General features: G+C 35.0%; 1 protein-coding gene across 3 annotated transcripts in view; it reads left to right on the forward strand.

Annotated features, from left to right (window-relative positions):
- Window positions 1–25,683, forward strand: part of NLGN4X (neuroligin 4 X-linked) — a 160,580-nt gene that overhangs the window by 124,262 nt on the left and 10,635 nt on the right. For all 3 annotated transcript variants that reach the window (XM_071430585.1, XM_071430584.1, XM_071430586.1), the window contains 2 exons: window positions 21,735–21,920; window positions 23,867–24,656. In XM_071430585.1, the coding sequence (XP_071286686.1) occupies window positions 21,735–21,920; window positions 23,867–24,656 (976 nt within the window). The remainder of the gene's footprint in view (window positions 1–21,734; window positions 21,921–23,866; window positions 24,657–25,683) is intronic.

The raw sequence follows: 25,683 nt of genomic DNA on the forward strand, positions 1-25,683 counted from the left end.
TGACACAATATAGGAAAATGATCAAATAAACTACTTGGAAACTGAAAATGGTTCTTTGGGCTGTGGTGGGATTAAAGTAACACCTAAAATGGATATATAGATATTATTTTCCCCCCCACCCCCTAGAATATTTTACATAAAGAAATCTTTCACTGGTTGTTCTAATATATAAAATGCCTTCATACCCATATTAAAATATCCTAAGTCTCTATGTCAAACAAATTGCATGATTTTGTATAAACATCGTGGGAAAAATCCTGACCTGACAGAAAACAACAACAGAATGTTTCTGTGTACTAAATAAAACCTACTTAAAATCTACAGAAGTTAGATGTGCTTAGTATCTACTGAAATAGTGCTATTGCAACTATTACTACTAGTACTATTGAAACCATAGCATTTTGGTGCTAGATACACAGATTTCCATTATAACAGAAAATTGAATTTGCTAACTTAAAGATGCAAGATTCATGCACAATGCATTCAAGCTATTGGCAGGAAAACATATTGGTATTTCTCACAAACACTAAGCATCATTAAATTCTCCTGATCTTCAGAGATGTAAGTGCTGTAAATGCTACTATTTTTATATTTTTGTGATATTAGAGGAAAATATAAAATATTTTTATATTTTATATTTTCCTCTAATAATTTAGTCAGACGTTCATCTTTTAGATTATCTATTTTCCAAGACCAAAATTCTAATTTCTTTTTGTGCTTTGTATCCTTCTGTATAAGAATTTGACTCACAATATTCTTAGGGAAGACAGACAATGTCATTTTTCATAGTTACTACAGAACTGATTGAGAATCTTTTGAAAAAATGGGGGGACTTATTTTTTTCTTCTTTTGTTTCTCTAAACAGGAATTTTTTTGTTGGTTTTGGTTTTGGAGGGTGGGTTTGTTTCTTTGTGGGGGGTTTTTTGTTTGTGTTTCAGGGTTTTTTGTTGTTGTTTTTTTTTTTTTTTTAATCTGTTTTGGTTAGTTGGTTTGGATTTTTTCTGAGTTTGTGTATATGTTTGGTTTTTTTTTCCTTAGGGATTTGGGTGGGGATTTTGGAGGAGGGGTGGTGGTGTTGCTTTTTTGGGGGCATGGTGTTATTTTTTTTTCTGTAATCCTACTGCATAGTCTTAATATTTGCTAAGGAATGTGGCTAGGCTTTGGTGGTGTCAGATATTTGTGGTCCCTTTAGATAGCACTTGCCTTTAGGATTAATAACATTTTATTTCTGTGGGACTTACAGAAATGATACCTGACCCTGTTAGAAAATGCACGGCTACACAGCCTTAGCTTTCTGTCTCCTAAAATCTTATTTTAGACAGTCAGTCAGAGGCTAATGAAAGGATGATAGCAGAGGTACATGGTGAAAGGAGTAATGGATGATAATTTATTTGAACAGAAGTCATTCTTAGGAGGGTATTCTGGTGGAAAGAGGTAAGAAATAGACAAAGGATGATAGCTGAAGGGAATGTGCTAAAGGAAGGACAGGCAAGAAAAATGAAAATGGGGCAGAAAATTTACAAAAATACATAAAAATCTCATTCAAAAACTTATAATTTACATCCCCAAATTTGGTTTCTACATATCTGCTTCTACTAATTTGACTTCTTTATTGTCTTTGCTCTCCTGGAATATGACTAAGACCAAGGACAAAGTCATTAAATGTCTTTATATCTGAGGAGAGCTTTAGTAGGTTGCCACAAAAGAATTTCAGTGGGAGGAGGGTCTCTAGGCAGTGCAGGCTTTGGTTTGGTTGCTTGTGCTCTGACCAGTTTTAGCTAGTCCTTGTCTTCAGTCTTTTCTCTGTGTGCAGTGTCTTATTGGTAGCCCTACCAATCATTATCATTCCAGCACTCGAGGTGAGGCCACCCCAGTGCAGAGCAGAGCAGAGCAGAGCAGGACAATCCCCTCCCTTGCCCAGCTGGCCATGCTGTGCCTGATGCCCCCAGGACAGGGTTGGCTCTCCTGGCTGCCAGGGCACTGCTAATTCATATTTAGCTTTCTGTTGATCAGGACCCTCAGGTGCCTTTCTGCAGCATTGCTCTCCAGCCTCTCTTTTCCCAGTCTGTAGATGCAGGGTTGCCCCATACCAAGTCCAAAGTCTGGCACTTCCCTTGTTGAACTTTTTATGGTTGGTGATTGCCCAGCTCTCTAATTTGTTATGGACTCTCTGCAGGGCCTCCCTCCCTGCCTTTGAGGGAGCCAACACCTCCTCCCAGTATTGTACTGCCTGTGAACTTAGTATCCCCTCAAGTCTGGCATCCAAGTCATGAAGATGAAGAGCACAGGGCTGAGGATGGAGCCCTGTGGAACCCTGCTAGTGACAGGTCACCAGTCTGTCACCCCATTCGCTGTAACACTTTGTGCCTGACCTGTGGGCCAGTTGCTCATCCATCTCATGATGGGAAAGATACAAGTTCTTTGTTCTTATAGCAGTAAGATATGTACTTTTTTTTTTTTTTCAATTACGAATGATTTAATAAATTTAAGTTTTTCTCATGCAATTTTTCTTCTCTGTTTAAAAGAGAAGCAATTCCTCTAAGAGTTACAAGTAATTCATTTTTATAAGATATCAAGTGCACAGTTAAAGATGCTGAAAGACTTTGCTATTTCTCTTATTTGCATACACTTTTTCAGAAAAAGATATAATAATTAATAATTTATAGGAGGCTTCTAAAAGTCTCCTGTGGAAAAACAGTTTTAGATAGATAATATGAGAATACAACAATAGCACTCTCACCATAAGTTTTTTAAAAGTCCTGCCAATGTTACATTCATTTAACCTTTGGTATAATCTAGGTTTGTGTAACAATTTCACTCTGTGAGCACAATACTACAGTGAATCAGAGGGCATTGTTAATGCTTTGTTTTCTGTGGAAGTCAGTTAAATATAGAAATAATCTGGCCATGAGTATTTGTGAAGGATTAGGCAGCAAATAAAGTGGAAATTGAAATAAGCATTTTTACCAGAGAAAATAAGTAAAGCAAGAACAAAATGACTTTTTAACTTAAAGACCTCTAATAGTGGATATGGAATAGACTCCAAATGTCCTTATTGTTAAGTGTGTATATTACTATCCTCTAGTGTCAGTTAAGACTTGAATGAGAAATATTGCTGATAATGACCTGGGTACACAGTAAAAATAATTTTCTAGCACTGAGCACAGCAGATTTACCAAAAATCTCAGAAAATAATCTATTTCTCACAGTAAAATTTATTTCCAGGTTTGAAATGCATGAATGAATTTTTTGGACAAATTTGTACTCCTGTCTTCAAGAGTGAGACAAGTTGTATTGATATAAGAGTAAATCTAAAGTGAAGGTAAAAAAAAACCCCACAAGTGTAAAGGAATACAGCTTTTTAGCTTTATATATATATATATATATATATATTAAAACTTCCAATCCTTCTCTTATATTGTCCAGTACAGGAGTTTGTGAGAGCTCTGAAGATCCTGTATAAAATCCATTGTATAAATTCTATGTTTATAATTGCAGATGCTCATACAACACTCATGTATTTTCACTCTACCATCAGCTTCAGAAATTTTAAGAATCTCATAGCAATCCCTTGCTGTTAACTGCAGCACAGAAGAACTAAACAAATGCTGATAACCCTTATGACATCTAAGAAAATGGCCAGAGCTGTCATTAGGCAGTCTCCATTGACTGACTACAAGAAAAAGCTAGATGATAAGATTCAGCAATGTTCTTAACCTTAGTAAAGTTAGATGAAGAAGAATCCTATTCTTAAAATCTTCCCTGAAGTTTCTAAGTTTGGTTAAACTCTATAATACCTTAATATCTTTGTTTGAGCTTAGGTAGACACATCATTTTTATCACTGAGCCTTTTGAGGCCCACTGTAGAGAAGAGAATTCAGCTGTGTCCTCATTGCTTGATGCTCTGTGTGTGTTCAGAGTGTATGCATAAGAAAAGTCATAAGCAGAAACGGATGGTAAAAATCTGAAAAAAAAAGACAACCAATGAAGACATAATGTTTCCAATCTGTCACTTTCTACAATAAAAATGCTGGAAATAAAACATAAATTACTTCCCAAAATAACTGGGAACACATCAAAACTATATTCAGAGTTTTAACTGACTCACATTTTTCAATATTCAGGGCAAGAAATTACTTTTCCAGTCTTTATGGGGCTTTGAACTGACATTGACATTTTGATGCATAATGTTGAGCTTTTTTGACTCCTGTGTCTTCTATTGAGAGCTGAAGAGATATTTAAAATTTTTGGTGCTCTACATAATGCCATAGAACAATCTGTTAAAGCTCTAATTTCATCTTTTAATGGAATAGTCCTGTGCTAATAATATGATAATTCTTTATCGATAGATAATTCTATGTAGTCCCTTTGCATAGTTCATATTACCAAAAATTATGGTCCTTAATTTTTTTATACTCAGTTTTAAATGAAACTCTCATTTTTTTTAAGGACGTTTATCCTGAATGAAAACTACTTCATCTGTTATTTTGTTTATTTTATCCAAGAGTTCTTAAGTCAATGGGCATCTTTGTAGGGACTTGCATGGATGTGGAATTTATGCCACTGAAGAGCACCCTTTCAGTGAAGCTTGAGAGAATGGGGCTCACTTCCAAAGGTTTACACACTTAGGCCTGATCTTAGATTTATTCGCAGAAGGATAAAAGGATCCCAAGTTCAGTTTTGTCATGTTGACCAGTTATGTCTCATTGCTTTTTCTGTAATAGAGGGATAATTACGGTTTCTCTCACAAAATGCTCAACTTATCTCTCTGAAGTCAAGGGACAAAATTTAAAGTAGGTAAGTATTTATATTAATGGCCAACTGCTATTTTTGAAATCTCTATTCAGATACAGCCTAATCCTTTAGGAAGCAAGATCTCTTTCAGTTCTCAATATAAAGCTGTTCACTGAGAGGGTTTCCTGGATCGTCGCAGACATCTTTTTATGAAAAATCCTTTCTTAAGATTTTTCCTTCTGAGAAGCTGAGGCCTCAGAAACAAAATGTAAACAATGGTTACCTGCTGCTGTGGAATGCAACAGGTGGATCTGTGATTGGTCTCATGTGGATGTTTGGATTTACTGACCAGTCATGGCAGAGCTGGCTCTCTCTCTCTGTCTGAGCCAGCTGCTTTTCTTATCATTCCTTTTCTATTCTATTCTTAGCTTAGCTAGCCTTCTGAGATGAAGCTTTTCCTTCTATTCTTTTAGTATAGTTATAATGTAATATATATATCATAAAATAATAAATCAAGCCTTCTGAAATATAGAGTCAAATCCTCATCTCTTCCCTCATCCAAAGACCCCTGTGACCACTGTCACACTGGATCATTTTAGTAATACTCAGAAACTAGCCTTCATGGGAATAACTAGGAAGGGGAGAGGGAGAGAGAGAGAGAAACATGAGAAAAAACATACATGAAAGGCCACTAAAAGCTGTCCAATGACAGTGTCTATTGCCTCAAAGTCCAGTTTATAGTATCCTATCTCTTCTTCTACAACCTTTTGAGATTAAAAGCAAATTAAATCATGATGATTAAAGTTATACATTTTGTAATTTAAGTGATGTTTTAATACTACTGTGGATGAGAGGAAGTTATTCCATGTTCTCCCCTTTGCCCATAACTCAGATCTGGAATATAAATAATTTATTGTTGTTTATCACTCATGAGGAGTAGTTTTGCAAGAATTTTTCCCTGGAATTTTGAGGGATATAGTCCTCATCTATAATGGCATCTGTACAAAACCCTCATTGTGTTGTTAATGATACTTTTGTTTGATGCATTTATACTTATTTCTTTTGTCAAAGTTTGTTTCCAAATTGTTGATTTTATACTGACCTTCCCATTGACTCCCCTCTGTTTAGGGCTGATCATGGCAACTAAGTAATATCACAAATGTCTTTATGTAAAATGTAAAATGCATCTTATGGAAGAGATAATCACTATATATATATATATATATATATATATATATATAACATATATTAACATATATTACTGTATTCTGCATTGGTATATTATGATTGCAGTATGTCTTTGAAATTTTCATTTAATACTAACATTACTTTTTATGAACTTTCAAGTTTGGGTCATTTTCTCAGAAATAATTCTCATTCTTTAATTCCTGTGATCTCATTTACCTACTTGTGAAACTTTTTTAGACTGGCAAAGTTTACTCTGAAAGGAATGTTGTGCTGTGCTGCTTCTCCTGAGGTCTGATAGATTTGGTCACTGCCAGACACAGATTGGGTTACTGCAGACACTGAAAATGCTGGTTAAAAATTAATTATTTTTTCTCTTTTCTTCATTCCATAACATGTCTCTACATCCCTTGGTTCTTTGAAAGAGTTGAAATCTAGTTTAACATACAGATTTGAACCATATTATTTTTTGAAGTGATTTACATTTGTGGTCTATCTGTCTTCATAATTGTGTCTTGTTTAAATTAAATTATTATTTTTATGTTTTAAGTTCTGTTTCTCAAAAAATCTACTAGAAAAGGGTAAATTTCTGTGTGAAATATTTTTGTTTGCCTCAGTGGCTGGAGGAACATATAAATATGAACATGCATAGCATATCAATTATATATTTATTAATTCTGGTATATTCATGGCTCAGTAGCAACATAGAATGTGTTACATTGTTTCTATTAATAAAAATTACTGATTTGAAAGGAATATGGACTTCTATTCCCCTCCTGCAATCACCCCGAAATGTGTTAAAAACCTAGTCTATGAATTTTTTCTCTTTTTTTCTCAGAATATCATGAATGTTTTATAAAAATTGAGTCATCATTAGAAGAAAGTAATCCTCAAGTACACTTGTGGTAACCCAGCATCCCTGCAGAGGACACCAGGAAAACCGGGTTAGCTGTAGTATGCATTCAGAGGAAATCATAGGCAAAGCTAATATCCACTTTGTTATGAAACCTAAAATTTTCCTTCTAGATGGAATTACTGGGTTTTTTTGTAGCTATAATGAAAAGGCAACATCTTTCAGAGATTTTGAGAGAAGTATAGCTTATAGAACTGTTGATTTAATGGCATAACACAAGGCAGCTGAACTGCCATCCTAAACAAGGACAAGATGAATGAATAAACCATTCCATTTTGTTGTATAGTGATTAGAAGTTGCCATATGAAAATCATTGTTTTATTATAGACCAACAGCAGTACCCATTCACAAGATCATGATCATCGGTCTCTGTTTCTGGAAGTGAAACTGAATACATTCCCGTGGCTGGCCTCTGGTATAATCAATAGTAGAGGGGAAGGGAAGGGAAATTCTGTCAGGAAAAAAATAGCTTAAAATGAAATAGTTGCATGTTAATAGAAAAGTGGAAGGGAAAGAAGAATTCTTTCTTGTAAGAAAAGAAGCTTTCATCTATGTACAGAATTGAAATGCTTAATGAAGGGGTCAAACCTGATGAGGGATTTCTTATGCTATAACTTTGCCTAATGCTGCCAATCTAATTCTCACTCTAAGGATATTCCCCAGTAACTGATGCTGGTGAGTTCATAGTTAGCTATACCATTCAGTAGTTGTACACAGGGGTTTATATGCAATTTTTAATGGTTCTGCAGCAATTTAAAATTAATCATCTCTTGGTCACAGACTAGAATATAAACTTCACTTTCCCTCTTTATGGGTGAATTGAAAGATAATCTGTGTTGAAAATGTGATAGTATAGTCATAATATTTTCAAAGTTGCCTTTCAGTAGGCAGTGGTGGTTTTTTATGGAATAAAATATTCCTCACATAGATTTTGTGCTACTAGATCTGTTCTTAGAAGGGTTCTATCAACATCATATGCTCACCTTTAGATTAAAGTATCAACAATAATTGTTCTTTTGAAAAAACCTTCCATGTTTATATCTCATTTGTATTTGTCTCTGTTTAACTTACTGCATTTTTGTTGTTGTTTTTGAGACTTTTTCTTGCCAAATAAGTGAGTTTTTGTGATCATAAATGTATTTTTACATTGAAATTAGGTTCTATTGCAATCTTTTTGCAAAAACCTCAGCAGACTTGCATTCCAAAATCTAAAGAATGCAATTTCATTATATGTGTATGCCTTAAATGTAGTAGATGCCTGTTACCCTTAAGATTGAAGAGATATCTAAAGATCTAACTCAGCTCTCTACACTGACAATATTTGAAACTAAGAGAGACAAATCCTATTTTTTTCTGTTCTCCTAAAATCCTGAATTTTTTGGCTCATTCTTCATCCACACTGTTAATCGCTTAAAATAAAAACCTCAGAATGGATTACAGTGTTCCTCATAGGGATGAAGTCATCTCTCTTTTCTTCTGCTGCTCCTTAAATATCCAAAGATAGCACTGGTTTATCACACTGGAATCTTCTCTTCAGTTGCTCTAAAAAAATCCCCAGCCCCTTGGGGCTTTTCTAGTCATTGATTTGTAGGTTACTACCCATTGCTCCTCTCACATTCACATACTTTCCAAAGCTATGGCTTCCATTCCATGCTCCTGGGTAAATCTGTGCTTTGCTCTGGAAAAAGAATTGTTTTATCAAGGAAAAAGAGCAGAATACTAAGTGTATTTGTAGCTTGCTGCCTGGGTGTTTCATCCCCTTTAGATCAGTCATCTGTAAGATTTATCATCTGTGATTTTCTATTTACTTTCATTAATGAAAACATTTTCTTTGCAACATGCTGAATTAGAACTGGAAGTCATATTCTTCTTTATTCTACTATTAATTCTAAAAGCAGTTTTCTGTGTCTTGGGTTTTCAGTTTCTCTACTTGAGTTTCTTCATTTGCAAAATAAGAGTAATCATATTTTCTTACTTTCAGAGGCAGGGCACCAATAAATTACCATGACATGAAAGAAAACCGAAATGAAACAAAACCGAACAAATGAAAAATAAACAAACAAAAAACCCAACCAGACAAACAAAAATCAAAAATATTGGGAAGAGATAAGAGGTGAAAAGAAGGCAGGACAGAGTGAGATAAAAGTAATCCTATGACAGAAATTGCTCTGTAGACCTACAGTCACCAAAGGCTAGTTTGACTGGAGAGCATTTATACACAGCTGTATGTCTCTGCCACACCTTTTTCATCAGTTCCTTTTCCAGAAGACCAAAGCAGTAGGGATTCATGCTCTTGTACTTACTGCAACCTTATTATCTGAGCAATAACAGAAGGAACACTGACATAGACTTCTGGTATTTTCAGACAAAATCCCTTGATATTAATCCATCAAAAAAAAAACCTGTCGGGGTTTTTTTAACCCAATTTCCCACAATCTATTTCACTTGATATGAAATTAGTCTTAGGTTCTAAAATTTGGTGTAAACAGGATTTTTTTTTTACATCCAAATTGTGAAATTAGAAAGTTGTGGGCCTGGAATTACAAGGCAACTTGATGCTCAGATTCTATCCCTCTGTGTAGCTCAAAAATTCTATTAAAAGGAATGGATATGATCTAAAGTTTAAGACCTTAGAAGCAATAATAATGATGCACTAACAAGCAAGTAAAAATTCTCAGATCATCCTTTGAAAATGAAGAGCCTTGTATCCATCTATTTTCTCATTGCAATGAAGACTGTGTATATTGAGATTTATGCTTTTTAGGGGGTATTTTGAATACTTTTGTGGGTTTGTGTGTTTGTGAATGTGAATGTTAAATATTTCAGAACAAGAAAACATTAATAATATGCTGAAATTCTTTCCAGGTTGGGTATTTTCCTGATTTCTAGTCCACATTCTCAGATGCTATATTTGGTATCAAACTAAACACAAAAAGTACTGATGTTGTGTTCCTAAAGCTCTTTCTCAGGAGGATATTGATGCGATTAAAAATCTTGGATAAAAAAAAATTAAAAACTATGAATGGGCTGAATGACCCACTTAGAAACATATTTGGTGACCTGCCATGAAATAGTTAGAGAATGAAAAAGGCACCGTAAAAAATTCTGCATCCTGTTGGGAGCCCTGATATCTTCAGTAAGAATATCAGTACAAAGACTTGTTGTCACAAACAGACAAATAGTGCTTGTGAGTCATTCCTTTGATTCCAAAGTAGCACGCAAGCAAAATTGTCTCTGTTCATAGTGCAATAAATTCAGCAAATGGTGACAAACAGCTCACCAGCTTACATAAAAGAGCAGGCTAGCCAGGGTAAGTTAAAAGTTTCATTAATTGTTAGGTAAAATACCAATTGCCACAAACTGTTTTACTTCTATTCATGTATTCTGTATATATTTGCATTGCAAAAGCAAAGCCCTCTGTATATTACAAACTATGTGGATCTAAAACGAGCTTTCTAAAAATAGTCTGAAAATTATTTATAAAGAACATATTCTATAGTAAGCAGTGCTGGAAATCCTTTCTGGAAAGTTTAAATTAGATGTGTGTAGTCATGTTTATTTGGTAGCACTGCCTGTTGGTTATTTGTGTTTGATTAGATGTTGAAACCACTGTCTCTGTGATCCTTGAGGACGCCTGATTTCATAGTTTAGCGTCTATTCTACAAAAGTAGTGTTTATTAGTAAGGCAGTCAGTGGAGAAAGATAGGCAGCTCTGGAGACCATAGGAAAGACTGACTTTTCCTTAGTCAAGTTTTTCCTAATTAAGACAAAGCAACTGTCCTACAGGAAGCAGACTACTGGGAGCCTTCCCCTTAGGAGCTGGTAAGGCTTGCATTCAGGAGCAGGCAGTGTGAAAAACAGTTATTTCTCATCTTATATTGATAGTATTCATACAAGATGTAGAAATCTATTTTACAAACTTACTCCTGCCCAAAAGAGATATTCCAATTGAGGATAGAATTTATCTTTCTGGTGAACTAGAGTGACTTCTGGTGAACTAGACAGGTTAGAAAAATCATGGGGCCATAAAACAAAGAGGCAAAAGGAAGCTGTGTGCATGAATAATTAAAAACTTTAAGAGAAGGGAAAATAATTAAAACTGAGCAAATTATTTTATTTTATTTTATTTATGTTTCATTTGCATTATTATTTAAATTCCCATGGGAAAAAAGACAGCAAACCAACACTGTGAGACAGCCCAGAAAGTAGATTCTGCATCTTTCTCCCACATAGCAATTTTTTTTTGTTACATTTACTTTTCTAGAAATAAATATCACTTAGTGGGTTGAAATGTTTGACAAAAGACAGATTTGTATTTTTCAGATTGTACTTAATGAACACTAAATACACACACACACACACACGTGTGTTCTTGTGTGCTTATATGTGTAAAAAAATTCCATTGGAGACCAATATGTAGATAAACATAGGGCAAAAACAGTACAGTTCAAATTAAAAAGAAGTGAGGGAATTACAATTTCTGTGTAATACCCAGAAGTTATGAAGTTCTGTGAACATATGTGAAATAATGTGTTAATCTATTAATTTTCACTTTATGATGGCCATTTTAAATCAGATCAGATTTGGAGAACCAGTATTTCTTTAAAATTATAAATTTTAAATTGGAAAACATAACTTTAGAGAATTGTGTGAGTTGTGTGGATGCCAGATGCAAGTTGATTTGAGTCATATTTATGTCCAAATAAAACCAGACCAGTAAGTAAAGCTAGAAATGTTATTTGCCATAGTTCATTGTCTTCTTTTTACCAAAAGTCTAGTGAATGGACAAAATAATCCATTTCAAAAAGAGCTGGTGAAATGCTTTGAATGTAAAAGACAGACCATAACATCCTGCTGGAGTTGTAGATATCCTCAGTAAGAATGTTTTTCTTGTCACAAGCAATGGTAACAAAAAAGAGCAAAGAAGGTTAAAGAAAATACTAGAATAAAGAATTATTTTCATCTGTGATTGGTTTGTTTGTTCATGTGTATTAGTTATATAAAATAGCCTTCTGATCTGTATCTAGGCAACATGAAATTGCTCCATTTTAATAGTAAGGTATGAACGTAAATAATAATTTTAATAGGCACATACTGTAGAAGAAATAAATTACTGCTTTACCTTCCTGTAAAAGGTAAAAAGAAGCAAAAGTTGCATTTTTTGAATAAAGATTCAACAATAACTAGATTTACTAAAACCTTTCAACAAAGTAGAAGCTTAAATATGCATAAGTGCTTTCATTTTGTGCCTAATGATGTAACTTGAAGAAACTTTTGTACACAGTCACCCTCACTTTTGCTTTTCTTCACTGGGAGAAATAATTTCATTCCTATCAATGCTTTACCTAGACAGATGAGAAACAGTGACTTCTGGGAATCCAAATATGAAAATGAATTCCCAGTGCTTCCACCCCCCCCCCCCCCACCACCCCCTCCTCCCCAGTTTATTTAACACTTCACAGCATTGTATTGTATTTCTTGTCAGTATTCTTTAGAAGCAGGATAGAATGAAATGGAACAAAAAAATGTTGTGTGTGGTCATTCCTAAATATTCTTCCTTCTGCTGAACATTAATCTAGGGACAGATAACATCCAGCAGAAGTGCTTTTGATGTGGTTAATGTTTTTTTTCATTAACTCTCAGAGGACTGAGACTCATAATTTTAGGATTATGTTCTTGGATACATGCTAATAGAGAGAAATATGAAGTATGAAGATGTAGAAACCAGCCCAAAGAGCTCAGCCAAAACTGCAGAATGTGAATTCCTAGCCCTCAGAACTGTTTTCTAAAGAAGTGATTATTTCTATTACATTCACTTGTTGAAAATAATAAATAGAAAATTATTGGTTTTATAATACTATTTTGAAACACTCAAAACATTAATATTTAGCAGTGTCTAACTTTTTTTTAACATCTGTTTCATAACCAGAAGAATTCAGGAGGAAGACAACCAAGTCCATATATTCAGCATTTACATTTCATAAAATAAGATTCATGTGTGCAAATCCAGAAGCAATTTGGGCTTTTCTGTATATTTAATGCATCTTTTAGAACTGTCTCTCTTAATCTTTTGCTATGTTAAACAATTTGAAAGCATCCGAATCATTCTAGGAAATAAATATTTTTGGCTTTATAAACAAAATAAATCAAAGCTTTTCAGGCATCTTAGATACATCTGCTATGAAGAATCATTTCAGAAGATGTCTTTTTCTCACTGGAGTACCCAAAGTAAAGTCTGGATACAGTCATATTAACAGTTTATAAAATTCATCCATATTTTCTTTTGCTGCACATTGATTTCTTTCTTCAACACTTATGCCTTCTACTGATGGTTGGTAATTATCATATTCTTACAACTACTTTGCTAGAATTTGAGCCCTTAGCTTTGCTTGTTTTGTAGAGAATCTCAGTTGCCTTCAAACGCATTGAGGATCATTTGGAGCAGAAATTAGCAGAAGCTCAATTTTTAGTAGTGAAATATTGAGTGCAGGTGAAGTGTTTGCTGCTCTAATGCATGTCAGCTAATGCCAGGAGAGCTGGACTGATTCCACAGGAATAAGATTCATCTGGGAGATTTTGATAGCATGTTTCATTTGTTTAACAGAAGGGGTAGTACAAATTACCAAAGCATGGGAACTGCTGTCACAGCCTCGCTCGGACCTGACAGACAGCAGCCGTTTGTGCAGCCATCCCTCTGACCTGCTCTGCTCCTCAAGTGGATTCTCTGCAATTTCCGAATTTCCTGTACTTTCTTTAGAGTAGTAACTGATCACCTTCCTCCCTGCTCTTTCAACACCACCTTGCAGGTGCCTCCCTTGCACCTCTGGTGGCACATATCAGGAGGAGCTGAGGTGGAGCTTGTCGTGCCCTTAAAGATAATTCCTGTTAAACTTTTCTTGTCTTGTGAAGAGTGATTGCTTAGTGGCTGATTACAGTAAGACTGTGACTCAGTGCTTTAATTTGGCTTCTAGAAATGGTGGTGTGTTTTTGTTGGTTTTTTTTTTTTTCTTTCTCTCCTGCCATTATCTATAATAGAAGATTTTCTGGAGACTAATCTTCCTTCACCCCTGTGAGTAGGGTCTCCCTACAATTCATATCTCTGTATGAGATGCCAAATTATTGATAATGTGAATATTTTGTAACAACTGATTTAGGACTGAATTACTTTGCTTTTGAAATGTGTTGTTTTGAGTATGACAGCAGTGAGCACCGGGGAGACAAGGTGGATGGTGTCCCCAAAAATCATATCTGACACTTGAGAATTGTCACTTCATCATTTCCAGTGGTCTCTCAGAAATCACCAAAACTGAATCCATCCTGGAGAAAAAATTAAGAGCTAGAGCACAATTTGGAGATACTTAGAAATCCCAAAAACTGTTCTAAAAACAATTCTATCTTAGTCTCTCTATTCAAGTATTCTTTATTCAAGTTTTCTCACATGGTCTGCAAATCACTACATGCATGTGTAAAAAAAAACAGTGTAATAACTGAAACCATCACTATTAGCTGAACAAAGTATATCCTGGGTTCATAACCCCAAACAAATAAAAAGGATAATAGTAATTCATTACTGTTAACCTTTACATTGATTTAGTGCTATGAAACATATATTATTAATCAGAGAAGCACAGAAGAAAGCACCAAAACCCAAACCCAAGAATAAATATATTAGTGAGGAAAATCCCACATTAGCTGAAACATTAAATTTAACAAATCTAATCAACATTTCCTTTTCTAAATTATGAATGTGATAACTGAAAATCTGATTCCTCCCTAAGGGCCATAAGTAATTCTATTAAGAAGCTGTTATATACCACTTAAGGAAGTTTGTGTGATGGCTATGAAATGGTAGCTATAGTACCACAAACTCAGCTATCAATAAGTGACTCATTAAAATGTCTAAAATTTAAATGTTGGTTCTTTCATCTTATTTTAAAGAATAACTTTAACTCCCTTGTTATTACAACTTTTAAAATCAAATTACATCCCAAATGACATGAAAAATAACATACAAAGAGAATTGGAGCTCTGGAATTTGTTTTGTCTTTCTGCTTAGAGAAAGGCCGTGGAAAAGTACTGGGGAAAGTAGCTACTAATACAATAGGTTTCAGAGTTATAAATATGTGTGGAATAATACAAAGAACATATTGAAAAAAAGGCAAAACCCAAATGGCATCCCTTTAGAAGTGGAGATTGTGCCATAGGTGTAGAATACTGTACTGGGACAGGTGGGAATTAAGATTTTTAAGGTGGGAATTAATGATTGAATTAAGTTTCTTCAGAGCAGCCCTATGATGCTGTGGTTTGTGTCTATAGCTAATGTAGTGTTGATAACAGACTGATATCGCAGTTGTTGCTGAACTGTGCTTACACAGATCCAAGGTTTTTTATTTTTCCCATGCTGCCCAGAGACAATAAGTTGGAGGCTGATGAGTTTGGGAGGGTGAGCAAGAAGCAGGACAGTGGACCCACAGTGACCAAGCAGATGTCCCATGGTGTATCATCACACAGAGGACACAATGTCAGAGGAAGATGTGGGGTGGGTCTGACTTCCAAGTAGCTGTTTTTCAGACACTGGCAAGGCTTCACTCTGCTTTTGGGAGGTGTCAGATGTTGTCCTTTCCTTTAGTTACTTTTTTCCTGTTTCTTTCACTTACTGTGCTCTGTCTCAATCTATAATTTTTCTTGTGCTTGTTTTTTGTATTTCCTCATCTGAGAAGAAAGAGTGTGTAACTGCATTAGTGCTTCATAGGTAGTCATGGCATATTTTTCTTTGTAAATGCCTTTGGATTTGACTGTCTAGATCAGTGATTATGAAATATTTTCAAACTGTAGGCTGATGGCACCAGATATTTATTAGTCTCTCCTTTAACACACACACACTTTTTTTTTCTGGCAATAACATTCCCAGAGCTGTTAATTTGCTGTTAATCAAGCTGTTAACCATGTATTTAACAGTAATCTTTTTTACTGAACCTGCTGTTTTATTGATTGTATATTATACAATGGCAGGTTTAACTTGTGAATATTCAGTTAAATGGACAGTAGATCGTTGAATGTGCTCTGAAATGTTTGATGCTGTCATCATTATTTACCATATTTTTTTTTAAAATCTACATTCTTAATGATTGGCAAAATCTTCTTCAGTGACACTTCCTATAGAGTTATGTGCTTCTCATCATGAATAATAACAATAGAATTGAATAATGTGAACATCTTAAATCTCTAATATTTTAGATAATATTCATTGACCTAACCTCGTTGCACAATAGCTTCAGTGCATTTTACAATGAACAAGGCAAATCTAAGAGCAGTTTAAGTTTAATGTACTAATTTCAACTAGATTCCTTAAAAATATTTAATTGTAGAATATCATAATGGCTTGACTGTAGGAAACTGTTGATCTCCCTGGTGTTCCAATAAATTTATGTTAAGAAGCTTTTCACTGTTTAGAAATATGCATAAAAGTAGGTTTTAAATCTTGTTAAAACGTATCCTGTTGTCTTTTCTCATTCTTTTACTGCTAAGTGTTCTTATGCATATTTATTATCCAGAATATTTTCAAAAGACTTTTATATATTTCAGATTAGATGTTTTTCTGAATTGTAAAAATCTAGATTTTAGGTTTCAGTACTGAATCAATATAGGAACAAATAGTCTCACCTCACCATCACTGACCTATTCCTTTGTACTGCATATAGTAATGAGATGATCTTTCTAAAATGACAGATTTAAGTTTTACCTTCCCAATAGAAGTAATTGAAAAGAATACATCAAGGCAAAATCAGAAGAGACTGTTTTCTTAAGCCCAAGCTAGAAAATTGAATTAAAATCACCACTGTATTTTAACATAATCTATACCCTCATATAAAAACTGTAAGCTGAATTATCTTTACTGTTTGTTTCTCTTCACTTACCAAAATCTGAGTTAAAATTTAAATGCGTGTTATTTGCAGCTAGATATGGTAAATAGCCATGGCATGCAGAAATTCCCTTTTATGACCACTGCTTCAGAATCACACGCTATCCTACTTCTTAAGTTTCTGAATATTAAAACATTTGTTTTGGCAGAGCACCTGCAAGTTTCAAACCAATTTGCAGCTGGAGGAAAGGCATTGTTGTTTTGTTTTCAGGATGAAGAAGTCTCTGTGTAACATTATTTCTGCACAGACCCGTACATAGACAGTTGAGAGTCCTCTCATTTGTTTTAGTCTCTAGGTAGAAATTTCAGGTGCAGCTGTGATGCTTACTCAGCTTTGCATATGCTAGTCATGCTGTAGGAGTTTGGGGTTTTTTCTGCTAAACCTGTGCCAAGGACATCATCACTCTGTCTTACATCCCACCAGCTTTTCAGTAATGTTGACATCATACATATAGAGTCAAAAAAACCAAAAAATATATAGTTACATTGATTCCAACCAAGATATCATCCAGCCAAACATCCTCCCTCCTAACATTATTTGGGATGTTTGGGAATGGTTAGGGAAGGGCAAGTGTAGGACAAATTTATGTGATAATTCCCTCAAAGCTTCTCTATTCTCCAACTATTTATATTTCAGGGTCTTGCTGAACTAACTATAGTCTCTATGTCCTCAATAATCCCCAGTGAATTTTACTTGGCATTTGAACTGGTCTACTTTTACAGTAGTAAATATGATAAGTACAGACAAAATCTATTAGAAAATATGAAGGCTCTGCTGTATGCTTGCCATTTGCTCTTTGCTTTGAAAAGGCCCTACTCTGGTATTTCACAAATGTAAACAAAAAAGACATGATTGTACTCTGGAGCACACTCTCCAGTATCTTATTTATTTTGCTTATGTCATAGTTCTGATCAGTTGTTGTACAAATCAATCTTTGTATGTCACCTGACAAACAAAATGCAGCAGGCTATTGGACAGCAGTCATGAAAAGGCATAAAGACAAAAGAAATGTAAACTCAGAAAATGCAGCAGAGGCTTAACAAAGAGGACTTAAGTAAATCAAAATGCACGTACTTGTTGATTTTCTACAGATTTCCTGGTGATTAATTTCTTGTTGTGACATCTTGGCTGTTTAATGTTTCTTACTAAGTTTGGCATTATTTTTTGTCTGAGGGTTGTGCCTCAGAAATGAAACATTTTGTTTTTAAGAAAACCTGTGGAGGGCAGAATTTGAAGCAAAAGTGCTTCATTTACAAAGAAAAGTATGTTTCATTTCAAGATATACTTTTGGAATTGGTTGTAATACCTAGTAAAATTCATGATAGAATCAAGTTCAATTTTTCCTTATTTATATTTATATACTGCTATTTTGAGCCAGTAATATAATACCAGATTTCACCAAGGCAACCTCATCTGTTTCCACTGGGAAACAGTCCCCCAACTTGGGGGGTCAGAAAGAAGGGAGAGAGAGAGGGGAAAAGGCACAAAGCAGCAGAGTAATATTCACAGTTGAAATTTAGGCTTTCAGACAGCTATGAAATTGATTTGATATGTATTAGGCCCATGGGGCCAAAATATGAAGATAAAGAATGGACTTTTCCTGCAGTGATGTAATATTGGGTATTGCCATGTGCAAAATGTCAAAGGGAACTTACTTGTGTAATTTATTTTTTAAAATAATTTAAAAAGAATGACAAAGTAGGTAATATAAATTTAAAAATGAAAATTACTGCAAGGTTGCAGTTATCTTGGCCATTTTATTTATCTCTAAGGGTGAAATCATAGTTCTCAGATCATAATTTTCAATCTTTAACATAATGGTGTTTAGGGGGTTTTCTCCATTGCTTTTTTTTCTTCCTAAATCTGTGTATGTTAAATTGAAGTCCTGTGGTTGGGAAAATATGTTTTTTATCCTGACTGTGGTTACACTAGTGTTTTAATTCAGATCAAGGGTGTATTTCCGCAGAAAACCTCAGTACTGTCACCACTCCTTGCACATTGTTTCACATTGAAGAGAGTTTCTTACAGCTTGGGCTCTTCCAGGTGATCCTCAGCTGGAAGATCTCCTGCCGCTTATGCACTGTGTCCATGAGAAGTCATTCATTCAGCCCATGGACCAGGCAATAGCCTGGTCATGATAAAATAAAGGAAAATGTGTACAGTGGGCAGGCAGACCACCCATTCTCTTTAGGTCTTGACTCTTGAAGGTCTGCCAGCCGTACTAGGCTCCAACCGTACTCTTGAAGGTCTGCCAGCCGTACTATGGCCTCCAACCACTAGACAAGGCTAAAGCTGAGCAAAATTAAACTCTTTGGGTGTATTTTATGGATATTTTTTCCTTCTACTTGTCCCAGTGGGTGTCTGCATAACATTTTAGTAGTAATGGGGAAATATCACCACTAGTATGTTGGGGCTTGATATCTCAGTAAGATTTCTGTAGCATATGGGGAAACCAACCATAAAGATAAAGCTAGGGATTTCTTTTTGCCTCAGTGTGATCTAAAGGAGCCTTGTGTGTAGCTTTGGGTATTCACTGTGTTATCAAAACAATGCTAGAGACAGCATGTAGCTTTTGAGTAGCATTTTTAAAGGTTGTAGAAAAGGAAAATTCCCAGCAATTTCCATTTGCAATCTTTTTCTCCTTGACGATTTCTATCTCGTACTTTAAAATGAAAGAATTTTTCTTGAATGCTTTCCTTCATAGAGTCAGAGAAAAATAACAGTTATTTCAGGAACTTCAGTTTAAAGAAGCTTTTTTTTTTTTTTCTCTTCACTGAAGTAATATAGAAAAAAAGCCAAAAAACCCTTAGTGTTGTGTATATCTGGACAAATAGTTACTATTTGCCAGAATTTCTTCAAATAGCTTTGAAAAAATATTTTGATCTGGTACTCAGAGCATGAAAGAAAATACATCCTTGGCAAGAAAAGACAGATTTATGAATTCAGTTTGTGTAATGTGGGGCTGACTCTTTGCCATGGTGATTAGTTTTTAAATTAAGAAAATTTGTTCTTGCAATTAATGAGAATCAGCAGACAACTGTGGAAACAAAAAAAAAAAACACTTCATCTTTTGAACATTAGATATTCATTGACTGCAGTTTTACCAAGTTCACCTTTTAGAACATTTGCTAAGAATTCAAAATTAAGAAGTTCAAACAGCTTTAGTTTGATGCTGCTAGTAGAACTAAAACTGGTTTAGGCTCTGAATATTAATTACCATCCTTCTTTAAAGGTTACAACACTCTCTTTATCCAATGGATGTCATAGTTCTGATTGAATAAAGCCTTAATTATAGAGTATTATAGAATATTGCAGTGAGCTACAGCAACAAAGCCAGCAAGTGGGTTATTCTTTCTTTGACAGGCTTATAAAGATAATAAAGGCATGTGAAAAAAGAGAAAAACACATCGGTTAAAAAAATAAATTGAGACAATTATGGATTAAGAGTGTTTATTTTTTCTCCATTTGCACAGAAGAGAAAAAAAGGTTACTGCCATTCTTATGACTGAGCTTTCCATTAGTAGAGGCTTTTTAAATGAAAAAGCTTTATCATGTTATTTAGCAATATGGATATGATTTGTATTCTGCTTCCTCCATTATGTGAATACCTTCCTTCATGTGTATTTTCATTTTTCCTATAAACAAAAAAATTATTACAGCCAATGCAAAGAGATCTGTTCCCCTTTACCAAAGCCTGGGAAATGTACTGCAAAGTCTTTTTTCCCCTAGGGACCTAAGACTCACCTTCCAGCCAGGAGCATGGAGGCCTTGTTACAGCAGGCTCACACGGTTTATGATAACAGACTCTTTCATTTCCAACTGCTCCAGATCATAGATCTCCTATGTCCTGGGTCCCCCTTCTAGCAAATATTTCTCAACTGATAATTAGCTGGGAAAAACCTGCCAAGCGATGTCCTTGTTTTGTCTTTGACAGCTGTCACTGATGCCTAAATCAGTAATGTCCATCTGAAAACTTCCATATGCTGTAAGATATTTCTAATAGACTTCTGACTTTGCAGTTGTCTAACAGGAAAAGTTGTTTAACAGAAAAGGGAATTAAAGAGAGGACTGTGAGTAACAGCTTAATGTGGTAATTCGGACATAGCACAAGTCTTAACTGTGAATGATAGGCAGCAGAGATAACTGCAATGTTTCACCTTAGCTGGTTTCAAAAATTAATCTCAGTCCTAATCTTATGGTCATTTTGTTCTCGGTTGCAAGACAAGCAGCAAACATGCCATGCTTTTTTTCTAGAATCTGATAACCACAGTACAGGAACAAAAAACAGCAGCACAGGTTTTCCTGCAATTTCCAAAGAGAAAGACAAGACCTGATTTGTTCAGATAAAGTCTTCCCACCAAAGGCTATATTGTCATGGATTTACCTGCTTTCTTCCTAATAAATATCCTCTGTGAAATTGAAGTGTAATTTTTTTTCTCCTACGCTTTTTCATGTTTTTTTTTTTCTATTTACTTCAGCCTTCTTTTTTCTGTTTCGGAGTACATTTATCCATATCACAAGTACAGAAATTTAAAGAGCTGTGTAGTTCAGGAAAATTTTGGCAAGAAGTATTTAAATTAATGTGTTAGAGAGTGTCATTCTCAGTCATAGACTGGCTATCTCACATCTTTGCCCAAAAACTATTTCCTAAGATTTTGCACCCGACTCACATCCAGTTATAAAATGTTTTAAATTGTCTTTCTGTATTGTTGCATTGTTACAGAAATATTTCAGTAAGGAAATAGTGATTCCTCATAAATGGGATCTCCGAAGTAGGGAAAAACAAAATCAAGCAAAATAGCACACAGAATGAATTTCTCTGCTTGCTCAGGAGACATTTAACTAGAACTGTGACCTTTAAAAAGAAGAAAAAAAAAAAGCACAGAAGATGGAAAGATGGAAAGATGTGTTGTGAATATGTAGATACCCTGTAGCTAACTGTATGCGGTGAACTAAAATTATGGGGTTTTGCCTTATAGGTTTTTTAAGTACTGGGGACCAAGCTGCAAAAGGCAATTATGGATTGCTTGACCAAATCCAAGCTTTACGTTGGATTGAAGAAAATATTGGATCATTTGGAGGAGACCCGAAGAGAGTTACTATTTTTGGATCTGGGGCAGGAGCTTCCTGTGTCAGTCTCCTGACACTCTCCCACTATTCAGAAGGTAACAATCTTCCAGGCAAAGTACTTTTTTTTCTTCTTTTTTTTTTTTTTTTTTTAATGTTAAAATGTAGGGAAAGGGCCAAACAAGGTAGGCTGAATTAGAATTACATGAGGTCTGTAATTTTTGTAAAATACCTACTAGATAGAATTCTGGATTTGTATTAGTCAACATAAATCTGTTTATAAGGAAAACTAAATGCTATTACAGCATAAATCTCATGCAACAAATGCCATGGGCAATATACTTTTTCTAGCTTTATCAACAGATTCCGCTGGCTCTTCTATCAAAGAATTTGCCCTAATTAAAATGGAAAAGAGCAATGACCTTTTTGATTTTTTGTACACTTTTGGCTGCACTTCCAACATATATGTAGATTCTTTCCTTACTTAGTAAAAATATAACTAAGCCTTATTAAAAACTGTGTTTAACTCCCCACAAGTACTGTGTGATCCCACACAGTGTTTTCAGATTTTGGTAAGGGAGCTGTGGGATTTCAACCCTCAGCACCTCACCCTCCAAAAAAACCCGAACCCAAACTCCAAGAATGTACAGCACCAGTACTGAACTATAAATATTCCTGGTGATAAGATCAAATCTACAAAGACTGTATAAAAGAACACCAAAATATCTATTGTATTTATTAATCCATGTCATTTCTATCACAATAAAACAGACAAGAATTTTTAAAAGATAAGCCATAGCCAGAAGTTATAGCAGGGAGGCTGGAAAACACACCTAATTTTGAAATACATAGTTATGCTTGACAATTCAGTCTACTCATATAAATAAAATTTCAGTGAATAACTGTTGAGCAAGCCATGCCAAAATCAAGCAGATGGAACCATGAAAAACATAACTGATTAAATAATTGAAATTTTTTAGTGTGTGCATTCAGTTATCATCCTCAAAGGTATATCAACAAAAATCCCACATGCTTTTCTAACTTTCCTGTCTTTTGCATTTTGAGAACATGATGGTAGAAACCATGCACAGATGACACCCAAGTATTTCAGTTTAAATATAAAATTGGCCATTTTAGTGGTTTTACCAGAAAAAAACTCCACAGATGGGGCAGATTCACCAGTAAGCTCCCCTTGCCTTTTAGTGTTTTAAGCAAAGAAACTCTTCAGATTGGTTATTCATCTATCCTTTCTTCATACTCCAGATTATATATTAGTGTACACAAAATAACCAGAAAGAACAATTGAATACCATCTTGCTCTCTTGCAAAACAATTTAAATGTTACAATTTTAATTCAACATATAAGCAGAGTTACACACACACACACACACGCACACACACACATGCACACACATGCAATTCAACATATAAGCAATGCTAGCATATACACACAATAATAATTTAAAAATTAAATGGTAAATTTAAAATATCACAATAGAAGATTCAAACATACAAAATTGCTTTTAATAGAGCAGATTTTTTTAAGTTAGTATGATGCATGGCTTTTGTGAAGGAAATGAGAATGTGTAATTTTCATTTGACCTTTAAACTACTGAAAGACGCATTTATGAGTGTCATTTACATGGCAAAGAGCATATGATTGCCTTTAGCTTTCAGTCCTTCAAAGAAATTTTCACAGCACTACCAATGTGGTAAAGCCAGAGAACTTCCATCAAAGATACAAGAAAACTGCAGTACAGGAATGAGCTTTGTTCTTGAAACAGTAACCTGAAACCTTCATGCTTTTTGTGTGTGATCATCAAGAACATGGCAGATTTTAATTAGTTGCCTATTCCACATAGCATAAAAAGGGAGCAGCGAATAGGATGTATGGAAATTTATTCAAAATTTCATTGTATGCATCCTTTAGGGATTCTATAATCAAAACTTTGTTTCCTTAGTAAAAATACTTTTCAATTTTTAAATATATATATATATTTTTAATATCTAATTGCATCTGTATTTAAACGATTTGCACCTGCAGGTTTGTTCCAAAAGGCAATCATACAGAGTGGAACAGCCCTGTCCAGCTGGGCAGTGAACTATCAGCCTGCCAAGTACACTCGGATATTGGCAGATAAAGTGGGCTGCGACATGCTGGATACCACTGATTTGGTTGAATGTCTGCGGAATAAGAATTACAAAGAACTCATTCAACAGACTATCACTCCAGCCACGTACCACATTGCCTTTGGGCCTGTGATAGATGGAGATGTGATTCCAGATGACCCTCAGATTCTAATGGAGCAAGGGGAATTCCTTAACTATGATATAATGCTGGGTGTGAATCAAGGGGAAGGTTTGAAATTCGTGGATGGCATTGTAGACAATGAAGATGGTGTTTCTCCTAATGATTTTGACTTTTCTGTCTCCAATTTTGTGGACAATCTATATGGCTATCCAGAAGGGAAGGACACACTGCGAGAGACCATTAAATTCATGTACACTGACTGGGCAGACAAAGAAAATCCCGAAACAAGACGGAAGACCCTGGTTGCTCTTTTTACAGACCACCAATGGGTTGCTCCAGCTGTTGCCACAGCTGACCTGCATGCCCAGTATGGATCTCCAACATATTTCTATGCATTTTATCACCATTGCCAAAGTGAAATGAAACCCAGCTGGGCTGATTCAGCTCATGGTGATGAAGTCCCTTATGTGTTTGGGATTCCTATGATTGGTCCCACAGAACTGTTCAACTGCAACTTTTCCAAGAATGATGTCATGCTTAGTGCAGTGGTTATGACATACTGGACTAACTTTGCCAAAACTGGGTAAGTGTGACCCCTAGCATTCATTTTGTTGATAGCATACTTCTAAAATAGTCAGTATCCCATTCCAGTGGCCTCAAAATCTGATTTTGAAGTAGATTTATAGAAATATTTGTGCTAAGGCAGGAGGTAAATGAGGCTTATTCATATTTAATAGATTTTTAATTAGTGTGCTCCCTCAAAGTATTTTCTTTCAGTAGCTCAATGAGAATAATAACACACTGTATTTTTGGTTCAAAAAATAGGACAATTACTAAGACAAAAAGCATGTCTCAGAGAAAAGGTGGTTCACTAAGATACTGAAAAATCAGAGGCAACATGTCTGCTACTTGAAGAAGGAACTGTCAGGCAGATAGCACTTATCTGCTACAAAAAAAACTAAGTTCTTGTTTTTCAGCGACCTTCACAGGGATGAGGACTCAGGGAGGAATTAGAACAGAAAGGCAGACACTGGAAATTTTTTTCCCTCTGAGGGCTATAATGGCAATAATAAGTACTTGACTGGAATGAAGAAGAGACTCGGATATAAATTTTGCTTTGAGAAAGTTAAAAAATTAAATTAATTCTGCTTACAAAACAAATTAAAGACATCAATATTTTGATGAAATAGAGTTGTAAACACCAAGGAAAGAACCCTCAAAGCAGCTTAATCTGTGAGCAATATTAATAAATTCTGTTCTCTTCCTATAACATTCCTTTTAACAGTATTGCAGTGTTTTACTTCAGCGGCAAGGGCTTTTTTTGTTAACCTTGAGTCTTCAGTACTGAATTAAAACAAAGATACTTGTGGCACAAAGGGGCTGTAAATCTTTCCACTGAATGTTTAATGGCAGGATTGGGCTCTGGAAACTGCAGCTTTACTGCACTGCAGTGAACAGTGTGCAGCTATATAAGAAAAACTCAGATGCCTATTGTGAAACACTCAGAGGCTTTAGCTGCCCTTGTAGCCTTCCATGAATCTAAATGGGGGTTGAGAGAGAGATTTTGCAGTCTTAACAAGAACTTCAAGCATAAATTGAGTAAAAACCAA

Source organism: Agelaius tricolor, unplaced genomic scaffold (genome assembly GCF_023055355.1).
Source record: "Agelaius tricolor isolate 1412-34295 unplaced genomic scaffold, bAgeTri1.0.p SCAF_7, whole genome shotgun sequence".
NCBI lineage: Eukaryota > Metazoa > Chordata > Aves > Passeriformes > Icteridae > Agelaius > Agelaius tricolor.